Source organism: Dipodomys ordii, unplaced genomic scaffold (assembly GCF_000151885.1).
Source record: "Dipodomys ordii isolate 6190 unplaced genomic scaffold, Dord_2.0 Scaffold94, whole genome shotgun sequence".
Taxonomy (NCBI): domain Eukaryota; kingdom Metazoa; phylum Chordata; class Mammalia; order Rodentia; family Heteromyidae; genus Dipodomys; species Dipodomys ordii.
In genome coordinates, this window is record NW_012267310.1 from 2613206 (window position 1) to 2628635 (window position 15430).

The 15430-nt window shown below is 40.7% G+C and overlaps 1 protein-coding gene across 1 annotated transcript in view; it reads left to right on the top strand.

Annotated features, from left to right (window-relative positions):
- The window catches only part of Phex (phosphate regulating endopeptidase homolog, X-linked), a 210161-nt gene that overhangs the window by 104994 nt on the left and 89737 nt on the right, over positions 1 to 15430 (top strand). The window contains exon 13 of the mRNA XM_013026527.1: positions 4347 to 4448. Within this exon, the coding sequence (XP_012881981.1) occupies positions 4347 to 4448 (102 nt within the window). The remainder of the gene's footprint in view (positions 1 to 4346; positions 4449 to 15430) is intronic.

Genomic DNA, 15430 nt, shown 5'->3' on the forward strand with positions numbered 1-15430 from the left:
TTACCACCCAGTATGTTTACTTGTATATTTATAGGTACATTCTAGTTACAGCAAATGAGGGAGACCATGTAGCCTATGTTACTTTGAGTCTGGTTTACTTCACTTAATATTTTTCAAGTCTTTCCATTTCCATATGAATGGTAAAATAGCATTCTTTCTGATGGAAGCATAGAATTCTACTGTGTATACATACCACATTTTCTTGATCCATTTGTCCACTGAGGAGCATCTGGGTTGAGTCCATATCTTGGCTATGGTCAACAGTGCTGCAATGACCATGGATGTGCTGGTTGCTTTAATGTGGTCATGTTTGTGGTCTATTGGATAAATGTCCAGGAGTGGGATTGCTGGGTCATAGGGCATCTCTATGTTTAGTCTTTTCAGGAACCTACATACTGCTTTCCAGAGTGGTTGAACAAGTGTAGTAGGCTCCCTTTTGGCCACATCCCTGCCAGCATCTGTTGTTATTAGAGTTCTTGATTATAGCATTCTAACTGGGGTGAGGTGGAATCTCCATGTTGTCTTGATTTGCATTTCTTTTATGTCCAGAGATGTTGAACATTTCTTCACGTGTCTATTGGCCATTGTTACTTCTTCTTTGGAGAAGTCTCATTTTAAGTCTTTAGAGCATTTATTAATTGGGTTGTTTCTTTGATGGTTTTTTTTGGGGGGAGGGCTAATTTTTCAGCTCTAAGTATATTTTAGATATGAGGCCCTTGTCTGATGCATAGCTAGTAAAAATCTTTTCTCATTCTATGGGCTTTCTATTAATTTTGCTAGCTATGTCCTTTGCCATGTAGAAACCCTTCTGTTCAATATGATTTCATTGAGCCAGTCTTTCTTTGATTTGTTTTGATTTGGATCTTTACTTAGGAAGTTTTGACCCGTGCCTAGGAGCCCTAATGTTTCTCCTCTACCCCTTCCTCTAATATTTTCATGGTATCTGGCCTTACATTGAAGTCTTTGATCCAGTTAGAATTGATGCTGGTACAGGGTGATATATAAGGATCTAGCTTTAGTTTTTAATTTTTTTGACTGTCCTTTTTTTATTGTGAAAATACTGGACAGAGGGGTTACAATTACATGGGCAAGGTAATGAGTACATTTCTTATCAAGCATTGTTAAGTGATGTAAGCCAGGCCCAAAGAAACATAGGTCCCATGGTTTCCGTTATCTGCAATAACTAGCATATGTCTGAGACAAGCAGAAATGGTCAGATAAGCTGATGTTAAATGAAATGAACCCCAAGTTAAGGACTCAAATATTTTTTCTTTCTTGCTATTGTGTCTAACATATTTATAAAATATTTCTTTGTTGTTTTGTATGTCCCTCCCCCACAGTATAACCCCTGTTTTCACTGTATTTGATATTGTTATAATTTGTGAAGGGGTAGTTTTTAATTATTTTTATGAGAATTTTTAATGATCCTTTCCCCAAAATTTCAATGTGCAGGCTAAGTTCTGAAGTACTTGACTATTTTTGACAGTACTAGGCTCTCTCTTTTTGTTGTTGTTGTTGTTGTTGGTTCCAGGGCTTGAGCTCAAGGCCTGCATCTATCCCTGAGATCTTTTTGCTCAAGTCTAGCATTCTACCATTGTGGAGCCACAACTCCACTTCCAGCTTTTTGCTGGTTAATTGGAGATAAGAATCTCATGGAGTTCTCTGCGCAGGCTATCTTCTAAGCACAATTCTTAGATCTTAGCTTCTTGAGTAGCTAGGATTACAGGCATGAGCCACCAAAGCCCAGCAGTTCTAGGGTCTTAACTGTTTGTTAGACAGTTCCCAACCATTTAAAGTCAAGTCCTTCAACCATTTTTGCTTTAGTTATTTTTCGAATAGGATATTGTGGTTTTTGCCTAGACTGACTTGGACTGTGATCCTCCTATTTATGTGTCCCACCTGTCTGTGGTGATAGGCACATACTATTACGCCAGGCACTTTTTGTTGTTGTTGTTGAGGTGGGGTCTTTTTCACCTGGGCTGGTCATGAACTCTGATCCTCCTGATCTCTGTTAAGTAGCAGGAATTACAGTTGGGAGCCAGTATGCCTGACTCTTGACAATGATTTTTAAAGGACTTTTGCTCTCCTTTCATTTCATGTTTTTATCATGCCCCAATCCCAAGTTAAGGTTTCTCTCCTTTGAATGTTTTACTAAAGTTGAGAAGAAATAGCTGTGACGATCCCCCCGCTTCCATCTGCTGTTTGTTCTTATTTACATACGATGGAACCCAGCCCACTGATTTCCAACTCTGGTTTTCTTACAACTGTTATTGAGCTGAAAACAGAGCTGAAAACTTATTAAACAGAAAGAAATTATTTTTAGCATTGCGTCGACAATTCCTTATATAACAAAGGAAACATTTAGACTCATTTCCTGTGTAGGGAATGGTAAAAATTGGTTTGTAGCTTATAATTTCAAATTTCAGTTTAATTTTGGGCTTAGACCCCAGTATTCTGATTTGAGTGTCCCACTAAGGAATCTAGAACATTTCTGCTGAATGGAATTCCTTTCCCTCCTGCCTTTAATTTCTTTCTACTAAGATGTGAACTCATCTTCTTTTGCTTGCTAGGAAAGTAATCTACCACTTGAACTCCACCTGTGACTTTTTTGCTTTGTTTTCTGGATACAGTCTCTTGATTTTGCCTAATCTCCCTGCCGCCGCTGCTGCTGCCTCTTCCTCCTCCTCCTCCTCCTCCTCCTCTTTTTGTGCTGGTCCTAGGGTTTGAACTCAGGCACTGTCTTCAATCTTTTTGCTCAAGGCTGGCACTCTGCCACTTTAGATACATTGTAGGTTATTAATTGGAAATAAGAGTCTCACAGATTTTCCTACTTTGACTGGCTTTGTACTGCAGTTCTCAGATGTCAGCCTTCTGAATAGCTAGGATTACAAGTGTGAGCCACCAGCACAGTCCATTCCTATTTCTTCTGTAGCTGAGACTGCATGTGCATACTACCATGCCTGACTTGTTTTTGAGATAAAATCTTGCTAACCAACCTACCCCTAAACAGGGAGCTAGCTTGGAACTAAAATCTTCCCGTCTCTACTCATGTACAATTACAGACATACACCACCACACCTGGAGCATGAATGGTGCTTTTTTTTTGCTACCACAAGAGTTTGAATTCAGGGTCTAATAGTTACTCAGCTTGCTTGTTTAGCTGGTGATTTACCACTTGAACCACTTCTCCAGACTTGCTTTTTGCTTGTTATTTTGGAGATGGAATTTCACAAATATTTCTGTCTTTGCTGGTTTTAAACCATGATCCTCTTGATCTCAGCCTCCAAAGTAGCTAGGATTCTAGAAGTAAGCCAGATTTTCTTGTATGGGGGTACACATAGGCAACAGAATCTCCTCACTCATCTCTGTGTGGCCTCTAAATTTAGCATTGATGTCTCTTTTCTTCTAGTCTTCTCCATTGTCCAGCATATGCTGGTGGCAAAGCTAGGATGCATGTATCTTCAATGCAGATGTGTCCTCCTTCTTTAAATATGTGGAAATAGATCTTTTATAAGTCATCCTTGCTGGGGAAGCTCCTTTCTGTCCTATTATTCCAGATCTGAAATAATAGCTTTGGTGAACCATGAGAGAGCAGACAGGAAGGCAGAAAGTTGGTAAATAGCCAAGCATTCTTGATCAAATTGGGAAAGATATGGGGTCTTTCTTGACATAAGTCTGACTCATACCAGTAATATGTTCTTTGGGGTGCTGGCCCTCTGCATGTCTCTGTGGTAGCAGTGTCTCTCTTGCTCACAGCCCATGTGTCTCTCAGGTACTTGTTAAACTATAGAAATTGGTTGCTAACTTGATAGGGATGAACCAATATGGTAGCTACAGATAGGTAAGTCATTTGTTAGTCATAACCACTGGTGAATTCCTTTCTTTTCATATAATTCTTTTAAACATGGTCTACCAAATTGTTCTCATGGAAACAAACATATTGCTGGAGTTGAGCCACAAAGGATTCCTTATACCACGTTCAGCCTTGAGCTAGCTCTTTGTTTTTTTTTTGTTTTTTTTTTTTTGTCGGTTGTAGGGCTTGAACTCTGGGCCTGGGCACTGTCTCTGAGCTCTTCAGCTCAAGGCAAACACTCTACCACTTGAGCCACAGCACCACTTCCAGTTTTCTGGTGGCTAATTGGAGATAAGAGTCCCATGGGGAATTTCCTGCCTGGGCTGGATTTGAACTGCAATCCTCAGATCTCAGCCTCCTGGGTAGCTAGGATTCAGGTGTGAGCCACCAGTGTCCAGCTTTGAACTAGTTCTTATACAAGCTGAGTTTGGTCCAGAAAACCTTGTTTATTGTCTTTGGTTTTGATGCTCCTTCTTTGCATATTTTCTTGCAGATGGAAGAATTGATTGAGGGTGTTCGCTGGGCCTTTATTGACATGCTGGAGAAAGAAAACGAGTGGATGGATTCAGTAACAAAAAGGAAAGCCAAAGAAAAAGTAATGATTCCTTTCAATGAAAAAATATACACATTTTTTGCTTTAAATAGATTTCCATGTTTAGTATTGTATGTGAGTTGATTTTCATATGAAAATGAGCTGTTGGCGCTAAATGACTCTAGAATTAGGAATTTGCTATTGGATTTCATCACCAGGAGGTAAGAGAAAATAAGATCTGACTTTCTTTCCCTAACTGCATTCTCCAGTGCTGTGTAATTCGGCCTTTCCCTCTCTCCTAATTGCTGTCTGTAAGAGCCACATGGCTTGCTGCCTAGTGAATTTTGTCATAAACCATCATTGGATATGGCAGAATGCAGAGCAGCGGGGAGCCATGGGGAGCAGCTGGCAGAAGAGCCCTCAAGATGCAAAGAAGAAGCAAAACCCACATTGGCCATGTGTCCTCTTTTGTGCATGATGTGTGCAAATGTCCGGAGGCAAATCATTTCCTATAACCAAGCAGATCTTCTTTCTAACCTATTGTTTTGCATAAATGACCCAAGGAATATGCTTGCAAACTGCAGGCCAGGCAGACTCTTCAATGTATACAAAAAATAAGCCAGGTGCTGGTGGCTCATGCCTGTAATCCTTGATACTCAGGAGGTTGAGATCTGAGCATCGTGATTCAAAGCCAGCCTGGGAAGGAAAGTCTGTGAGACTCTTATCTCCAAGAAACCACCAGAAAACCAGAAGTGGTGCTGTGGCTCAAGTGGTAGAGCACTAGCCTAGAGGAGAAAAGCCAAGCAAGTGTGCAAGTCCCCGAGTTCAAGTCCCAATACTAGCATACAACATACACTTCAAGATAAATAGTGCTGTCCATCTTGAATTGTGAATACTTGTAGATATTCTGAGGAAGTTGGTGCTCATGTAGGTAGAGTGTACCTGCTATACTTGTCGTGCATGCCACTCTGCAGCTAGGAGACTGTGAAATCAGGAGTGTTTTTTTTTGAGATGTTTTGGAAACCTTCCTGATATTAGCGATCTCCTGTGGCACCAGGATACGCTATTATTTTCTGCATCCCTTGCCTACAATGTCTTCTTTAGTGGATCAAAGCTTCAGTGCAAGCATTTGTGATAAAGGCAGCCTTCTCCATCATTGTCATCATGAGTCAGCTCATACACAATTATTTCTACTTTATAGTCAAGAAACAAAGAGAACAACACGTGGGGAATACTTGCTTTTGGTGAGTGGGAACATGTGGAAGTTTAGGAACATATTCCTAGAGCTTTCCTATTCCTGAGATGGATGAACCTTGCCATAAGTACTTTTGTCAATAAGCATGAAATGGCTGTTCAGTGTTTATAGTGAAGAAGGAAGTTGGAAGGAGGGTTATTAGAGGAAAACAAAGGGCAACTTTGATCCCCCTTCAAGATTTGTCAAAGCTGTCTTAAGCCATGTGAAAGAAGCACAGGCTGATGAAGGCAAGAACACATGGGCTGAGATGGGAAGCTCTCCAGATGGTCGTTGAAATTTTCAGCACCAACATATTGTAGGTTTTTTTTTTGACAGCTTCATTTATTTGATGAACTAGCTTGTGGTATGTAGGACAGAATGTGTTTGTTATGTGTGTGTGTGTGTATGTGGGGGGGCTTGAACTCAGGGCCTGGGCAGTGTCCCTGAGCTTTTGGGGTTAAGGCTAGTATTCCACCACTTAGGCCATAGCTTCACTTCTGGATTTTTGGTAGTTTTTTGGAAATAAGAATCTCACAGGCTTTCCTGCCCAGGCTGGCTCTGAACCTTGATCCTCAGATCTTAGCTTCCTTAGTAGTCAGGATTATAGTTGTGAAGCACTAGTGCTTGGCTTGGAATGTATTTTGTATTGGGCAGTTGAGCCTTTAGCATATTAAGAATTCTTTGTCCTAGTCGGACTCCTCATAGATTGAGGATGTGGGAGGTGCATGTATGAATTAGTATAAGGTCACTGTTGGGGTGGTGAGAGGGTGTATGCATGGATACAAAAGGAACGTTCTGGAAGTTGTAGTCAGTTCTTTGAGATGTATGGGTTGAGATTGCCTCAGTGAGATCTTCTGAGGCTTTCTGGGCAAGTTGTCTGTGAGTCTTCCTGGAAGGATGACTCTCAGTCCTAATATTAGATGTGTTCCTGTTTGCCCTTTGAGTTGCTCTCCAACCTTCTGTTTTGTTTCAATGAGAGCTTTCCATTTTTTCCTAAAAGTATTCTTTGAACTCTGCTTAGTTCAATCTGCCAGGAGCTCTGCTAGTTCAATGAGGAGAAATATTAAGGTAATTCTCCTACTGGATCTCACTAGGCTCCCCGAGTATATCTTGTCTTTTACAGTTCAGTTTCTTTAATAAAAAGTAAACAAGAGGGGTGTGGTCCTAAAATTTCCCACAATTTTCTGCGGCAAGTTTAGCCCTGGAAAATGTAGGTTTTTTGTGTTTTGTTTTTTCCTGCCTCAACTTGAATGAGTTTGCACTTCTCCAAATGACCTCTAGGTGGCGCTCACAGTACTCACAAAGAGCAGTGACGCTGAAGGCTTTTCTGCTACTTGCTTTCTACCCTGGGGCTGTTTTTGAAAAATTATTTTTTTTCCCTTGCCCTTTTTTCTTTGCTGTCCTCAATTTGATTGCCTTTTTAATAGTCAACAAAAAAGGAGAAGCTTTGCCTAATAATTCCTTGAAACTTAGATAAGAATCTTTGACTATTTCAGGGCTTTTTCTTTCTGATATGGAGTAGACCCTTACATTAAGAAAAGGTTTGCTTGCATTTGAAGTGTAGGTGACTACTTGGCCTTCTCTTCCTGGTATGACTTGGCACTGTTCTTTGGGCATGTGTTGTATGCAGTATATTACCCAGGCGGAAGATTTCTCATCAATAATAGTGTCCATACTGGGCCAATGCTGAGTCACTTGGCAACCCCATTGGGGAAGCTGAAAAAAATGCTTTGATTTGTGAGGGGCTGGAACTTTTCTTTTCCTCACCATGAAGCTTCGAATTGCCAGCTAATTAAGGTAACCTTCTAAGAGATGCTGATCTCAGCCTTGTGCAATGGCTGACCTCCTGAACTGAGTGGTCCAGATATTCAGAGATACACTATGGTCTGAGGCCTTCCACCTCTTGGCCTTGTGACCCCCGTGGGGATGTAGTTATGTTGTGTTCTTTGCTAGGGGTTGATCAGTCCAAAAGATAGATGCGGATGTCTCTGCGTCTGTGAAGGGTGAATTTGTTATCTCTGTCTCCCTGTTCTTTTCTCCCCTCCCCATGTTCTTCTCTTAAGAGGTCATGGGTGATTTTATGTTGTGAAACCCACTGTGTAAATTTCAGATTGTGATATAAGCACCGATCTGTTTTTTTTTTTTTTTTTGGTTTCGGATTCTGTGTTTCCTGTAAGCATGTGCTTTTATTGTAAACAAGCAGGAAAGGACAAGGGGCTTGTTATTTTTCTTATATTTTTTTTAAAGAGACATCCACTGAGCATCCAGTGATAAAGGAAGGATTTGTGTGTGTGTGTGTGTGTGTGTGTGTGTGTGTGTGTGTGTGTGTGTGTGTGTGTGGAGGGGAGTGTCATCTGAAAGATTCATCCATTCCAGAGCAGAGAAGAAGATTCTCAAGGTCACTGAGTAATGATTGTTGAGGTTAGACAGGACAGGGACTCCGGTCACCTTTGGCCACCCCAGCCGGCTGGGAGTCAGGTTGAGAAGAGCAGCTCTCTGAACTAGGAATTTAATTATGTAGCCCAAAGCCAAATCCCTCCTGAAAGACTTATTTGTGCTCTTGGCCCCTGAGATCTATGCTGGCCAGCCACGCCCAGGAAAAATACTCAGCTAGAACTCGCAGGCAAAGCCTTCCCGAAGCTGCTGCTCGGGAGGGAATGGCCTTTGTCACAGCAGATGCCAGAGAAGTCTTCAGAATGTTCCCGACTCCACAGGCCTGCAACTCCCACGCAAGGCTTTGCAGGAGGTGGGATGAGTTCTCCTGCAGAGAGCAAAACACCAGTGCACCTTGCTTCTGCCTCTGTCTCTTAAGTTCTGCCAATCCTTGCATTTCCTCCAGGCCCCAGAGTCTCTCTGTACTCACCAAACAGTGCCCTGCCATCATCAGCTAATTCCGATGGTTTCGCAAGTGTAGCTCCAGTGGCAACCTATAACACCTAGGTACTTTGTATTCTACTTTATTCTTTGTGGGCCAGGCTTGAACTCAGGACCTGGGCACTGGCCTCCCTGCTAGTACTCTACCACTTCAGCCACAGCTCCACTTCTGGCTTTTTGGGGGAAGATAATTGGAGGTAAGAGTCTCACGGCCTTACAGACTTCCATTCCTGAGAGGTTAGTAATGAAGTCAGAGGAGTCAGTAGTTGAAAGTACTTGGCTAGAAGAATGCTGGAGATTGAGAGAGGCTTCTAGCAATGTGTCAGTGGAAGCAGCTTTGGCTGGACCGGTGGGTGGGACAAGACCATTGAGGTTCTGTTTGTACAGGTAGTTCTGTGGACTTTCCTGGGGGCTATTGGGTATTAGGTAACCCAAGGCCATGATCATTTCACACGTTCAGCCTCGCTTTCACCCCTGTGATCCGCTCTTCAAAGGAGTGCTCAAGTAAGCAGCTGCTGCTGAGAGGTGGTGATGGAGAAGTAATGCTCTTACTTTGTGGATTTTAGATTCTTCTGCTTTTGGGCAAATCCACTGTTACCTTTGTGCCTTTATTAAGCATAAAAGCAAATGTCTGGGATAAGTAGGAATCGGACACATATCTTTATCGAAGGCTTGTTCCTCTTGATCCTTTATAGGAGTGAATTTAATGGAGTTTGCATGTTTCAGAGCTCATGGACACGTTGTATGTTTTTTTTTTCTTGCGGGGGGGGAATGCATCAGATTATTCATTCTTATCTTTGAGGGTGAGTCAGTACCATTAGCAGGATGATGAACCATTGTAGCCCATCCTGAGTGTCTGGGTCTGTGTGGAGCCTGGGAAGTAGCATTTATGACAAGTCTTTGGGTGATTTCTGATGCCTATGGACTGCTGGTTGATTGCACGTGACAATGTCTTTACGCCAAGGCTGCGCTGATAGGACCAACTAGATCAGGTTCTTTCTCTTACAGGTGCACCTGAGTGAATACCAAAACACTCACAACCTAGGCAGGCCATTTCCCCCGCTGCTGTTCCATCAGCCCTGCCACAAAGCCCTCTGGGTGGAGAATGGAAGGCTCTTTCTTGGTCCCTTCTCCCCCTTGACTTTGTATCTATACTTAGCAACGATAAAGTATGTGAGCTTCCACATGGAAGCACTCCCAACCTGTGAAGAGATTGACATCTATTTTTTTCTATTGCAGATGAAACGTATCTTTAATATTCTTCCCATTATGAATAAATATATGCCAGGCTAGATGCTGTAAGCACTTTGCAAACATTAACTATATATCCAGGCCATAATGACCATATGAGGAAGGCGCAGGATATCTTTATGCATATAAAAGACATTGAAGAAAAAAGAAAGCCAGAAAGGTAGTCCCAGGTTATAGAGCTTCTCTGGAAGTCCACTATTTGGGTGGGGTTTATTTTTGGTGACAGTATTATGGTTTGGACTCAAGTCTGGGCTTTATCCTTAAGCTTTTGTGCTCAAGGCTGGAGCTCTACTACATAAGCCACAGCTTCACTTCTGGCTTTTTGGTAGTTAAGTGGAGATAAGAGTCTCATGGACTTTCTTGTCCAAGTTGGCACTGAATCTTGATCCTCAGATCTCAGTAGCTAGGATTTTAAGCATGAGCCATTGGCTCCTGGCTGCTCTCTTATTTTCAACACTTTTGTTTTTGAACGCTCAAGTTCAAGGCTAACCACATCATACAAGATAGAGTCCAACTCAGGCAGCACAATAGGAATATCATTGCAACCTTTGTTTTGTGTACAAATTATATTAAGGAAGCTGAACTTGATATTATGGTTATCTTTCTCCTTCAGCCATGCATGTCACTGTTGGCTCATAGTGAATTTATAGTCAGTTAACTTTTGGCCTTAAACATTAAGTCTTTTGGAACTGCTGTTAAGCCCTGTTGCTCTAGTCCTAAAGTTGGTATTAAAAAAAAAAGTGAAAAAACCAAAAACCTCTCACCCCCAAACTTTACATTTGTTCTTGTTAAAATATATTTAGTTGTTTTTGTTCAGGCCTAGTTTTAAAAAATCTCTGCATTTTCTTCAAGATCATTATTTTTGTTATACATTTTTGTTATGTAATATATTTTTGTTATATTTTTGTTCATTAAAGAAAATCTGGAATTTACTGAACACCAGATGCTTACACCTGTAATCCTATCTATTTAAGGAAGCTGAGATTTGAGAATCATGGTTCAAAGCCAGACAAGGCAGGAAAGTCCATGAGAGACTCTAATCTCCAATTATTCAGCAAAAAGCTGAAAGTGGAGGTGTGGTACAGCACCAGGCTTAAGTGAAAAAGCTAAAGAACAGCTCCAGGCCCCGAGTTCAAGCCCCAGTGCCAGCACTAAAAAAAAAAGTTATTTATTTTATCACCCAAACATTGTCACTGATAAAAATTTCATATATTATCTTGATTTTTCCTTATGTGTGGATTTTGAGACGCATTCTTTTTTGTCAGTCCTGGGGCTTGAACTCAGGGCCTGTGCACTGTCCCTGAGCTTCTTTAGCTCAGGGCTAGGAGTCTACCACATGAGCCACAGTGCCACTTCCGGCCTTTTTTGTTTATGAGGAATCGAACCCAAGGCTTCATGCATGCTAGACAAGCACTGTACCACTAAGCCACATTCCCAGCCCTTGAAACATATTCTTGACCAATGTTATATATGTAGATTTAATTCTTTTTATCCTATCACATTTATATTGTATTTCTCTGATTATTGCATATCCTTATAAAATAATACTTGTTCTTATTATATGTTGCTAGTAGTTGTATAGAAGACTACTGAAACATTTCTCCATAGTTGAGTTTAGCTGGGAATCCATTATAGATATTGTTATGATAAGCTTGTTTTGTATAGCACTTTCCCCATATTTGGAATTCATTCCTTACAATGAATGGCATCATAGACACCCCTTTACAATGTTCAAGTTTGTCACTCAGTATACTGTTTTCATTTTGATATCATTCACAATTTGATAAAGTTGTTTTGGGGTTAATTGTTTTTCTTCATTATATTTTATTTTGTCTGTGTCCGATTTTATTTATTTTTGTTTTATTCACTATATCAATTATCTTTAAGCAGTTGTAAAAAGAGCTTTCAATTAAACATATTTTAGGAATACAAGGCATCTTGATCCACGCCACCCCTTCCATTGTTCTCTCCCATCTCTCTCAATGCTCCCTGTCCCCTCAAGTTTTCTAGTTCTATTTTCACCTATGTTCGTGGAATATTATGAGTGCATTTACCTACTCTTTCTCTCACCACTTATTTATCCCCCTCCTTGACCTCCCCCATTCCCAACAACACAATGTTTCAGACTCTTGGTACTCATTTTGTTAAACTATGAGTTCGTCATTCCAACTTTGTCTGCATTATTAATGGGCATGTTGACAACATGAAACTGGAATCAGCCCATTTCCTCATCCTTTGGAGAGTCCCTTCCAGATTAATCTATTGAACAAAAATATTATTGGGGCTTGGTCTTGTGGTTCAATGCATGTAATCCTAGCTACTTGAGAGGCAGAGGCAATTGCAAGGCCAGCATGCATAACATAGAGAGATGCCATTTCAAAGGGGGAAAAAAAGCTGTCAGATTGCTCACTTGTAGAATGCTTGCCCAGCATGTATGACATCCTGAGTTCCATCCTCAGTTTTGTAAAACAAGTCTTAGAGAAACTATTCTGTGGCAGGCCTTTTGTTAGGTACTAATCAATACATTGACCAATAGATTTTTCAGTCCTTTTGTTCTATTTTGGATAAACTCCTTGGAACTGGTAGCTAACTGTATTTTGCTTATGAAAAGATTATGAGATGTTTTATCTTGCTTTGATATCATCCAATTACTATCTATTTAGGATATTTCTTGATTTAGTAACCCTTCATATTAATTAAAATAGAAATAGAGGAAAGGATAAATGTTCATGGGGCTCCCATACTAAGGCCCAGGTGCACATGACTTCATTTTGTGGGGTTAATATAGCCATTTGGACAACGAAACCAGAAGCCATCATTTTCACTCCCAGATACTTCAAATTGCTAATCCAGTATTCACAACCACTTTGTTATATGGCAACTCTTTTTGCAACTGCTTAATGATAATTCAGAAAAAAAATAGAAAGAAGTGCTAATCCATTTGAGCTTTTTCCTCCTAGTTTTTAAGTGCATACCATTTTTGTTCTGTAAAATGTTCACCCATGTTCCTCTGTTTTTTTAACGTGTTTGTGTATTGTCAGGCTGGACTTTCTTTTCTTCTAAATCATACCTGAAAATGGGTGTAAACATAAACTCAATTCTTCTTTCTTATCTTTGGTGCTATTAGGGTTTGGACCCACAGCTTCTTGTTTGCTAGGCAGGTGCTCTCCTGTGCAAGCCCATGTCCAGCCTTCTTTGCTGTGGTTATTTTTGAGAAAGGGCCTTTTTATTTGGGGGGGAGAGGGGGGAGTAGGCCAGCCTGGACGATGCTCCTCTTATTTTAGCTACAATAACAAGCATGTAGCACCAGCTTCTTTACATTATGATAGAGTCTTGTGATTATTTTTAATGCTGGCCAGGACTGGCTTGGAAATTTGGTCCTCCCAACCTTACCCTCTGGCATCTACCTCCTAAGTACCTAGGATTACCGGTGTGAGCAACTGGTGCCAGACCCTGGTCCTTTTCTTTTCACTTCCCCATTAGCCATTTAACTTATACTGTAGTCCTCTTTCTTGACTGTGGTTTAGAATTAACAGGAGAGCTTTTAAGAAAATTTTCATGTGCAGGCTGCATCCTACATCAATTTCATCCTGCTCTCCAGACTTGGGACCCAGGCATCACCATTTTCTAAAGTTACCTGGAAGATAAAAGTATACAAAAGCCAAGGTTGAAAACCGATGTCAGTTATTTCAGCCATCAATGACAATATTGCACAGATATTTCATTCTGTTATGGGTAGCAATTGATGCTTTTAAAATGTTCTTATCTTTGCATTTAACCACCTAATTACACTGACGTACAGTCTGTATAAATGTCAATCTTTGCCTTTATTAATTTCCACAAGCTGGTGCCCTGGACCCTCCAGAGGTTATCAAAGCAGATTTTTTCCTAGTGTCATTAGGCTCAGGGATTGTTCTGTATTTGATATGTTCTAATTCATTACCATTGTTATTCTTTTTGAAGCTCAAATTGTTTCATCTGTGCCAACTTGCGACTCTTCCTTTAGGGAATTTTGACATGATCCCAGTTGTTGCTGCCAACGTCTTTGCTTTCTGGCATGACAAGATATGCTCGTTAATGTCTGATTTCTATTTAATCCAAAATTGTTTTGAACAATCTATAAATGAGTGCCTTGATCAATTCTTCCATCAATGAGCAATGTCTTGACTTGTTTTCATGGGAAATACAGAGTTAAGTAATAAGGAAATTTCCAAGTAATACATGTTAGAAGTTTATGTGAATTATGTTTTGTGAGAGGCATCCTATCTCATATCAGTTGGCAGACATGTAATATATTCTCAGTGGTTAAAAAAACCCTCCTGTAATGTTACATTTTCTTCTTTCTTTTTCACCATGTTGTAATCTCAATGTTGGTCATCAAGAATATAAGTTAAGTATATAAACTAATATTTGAACGTGCTATTAAAATATACTGCTAGCTGTACACCTGTAATCTTAGCTACTCAGTAGGCTGAGATCTGAGGATCATGGTGTGAAGCCAACCCTGGCAGGAAAGTCCATGAGACTCATCTACAATAATTTACTCAGAAAAAGCCAGAAGTGGTGCTGTGGCTCAAGTGGTAGAGCACTAGCTTTGAGCACAAAGAGGCTCAGAGGCAGTGCCTAGGCTCTGAGTTCAAGCCCCAGGACCAGCAAAAGAAAGAAAGAAAGAAAGAAAGAAAGAAAGAATGAAAGGAAGGAAGGAAGAAAAGAAAAGAAAAGGAAGGAAGGACGGAAGGAAAAAAGAGAGAGAGAAGGAAAGGAAGAAAGAAGGAAAGGAAGAAAGAAAAGCTCAGGCACAGTGCCCAGGCCTTGAGTTCAAGTTCTAGCACCAGGGCAAAAAATAAAAAGTAAAAAATAATCAGTTCTGATGTTTCGGTTTTTAATTTCACGGGGAAGGAATCTATTAGGAATGTTCAAGTTCTCTGTGTAGATTTTGTGACGCTCCTTCCCTTCAGCCCAAGATGAAACTAATAGCCATGATGTGTTTGCTTATCTGCTATCTCTGGGGCTATGCCTGCTGCTGTCAGCTGCTCCCTTGTTATCTGGCTGCTGGTCCTGCTCAGTCAGTTGTATACGAATGTCAGTTCCATTAATAACCTGAGGGCCGGACAGGCAGATAGTGGAAAAATGGGTGAAGAGAGAGAAATTGTATTTAACCCAGTGTTCTGAGTTGTCATTTTCTAGACTCTTGCATAGCTGGGTAAAGGCAGGCTGAGGGCATGACAGCAAATCCATTTCTGACAGAAACTCACATATGAACTGGAGAATAGCCTCATGCTAAGAGAAAAAAGAACAGTGAAAGAACCTGGACAAAAGGTTAAATTTTGGAGTTTGCAAAGGTTAGGGGAAAGCATTGCTAGAAAGAAATGGCATGATTGGGCACTGGTGACTCTGCTTATAATACGAGTTTCTCAGGAGGCTGAGATCTGAGGGTTGATGTTTGAAGCCAGCCCAGGCAGGAAAATCCATGAGACTGTTATCTCCAATTAGCCACCTGAAAACCAGAAGTGGAACTGTGGCTTTTTAAAGGGGTAGAATAATACTAGCTTTGAGAAAAAAAAATCTCAGGGACAGTGCCCAGGCCCTGAGTTCAAGCCCCATGATGGATGAAAAAGAAAGAAAGAAAGAAAGAAAGGAAGGAAGGAAGGAAGGAAGGAAGGAAGGAAGGAAGGAAGGAAGGAAG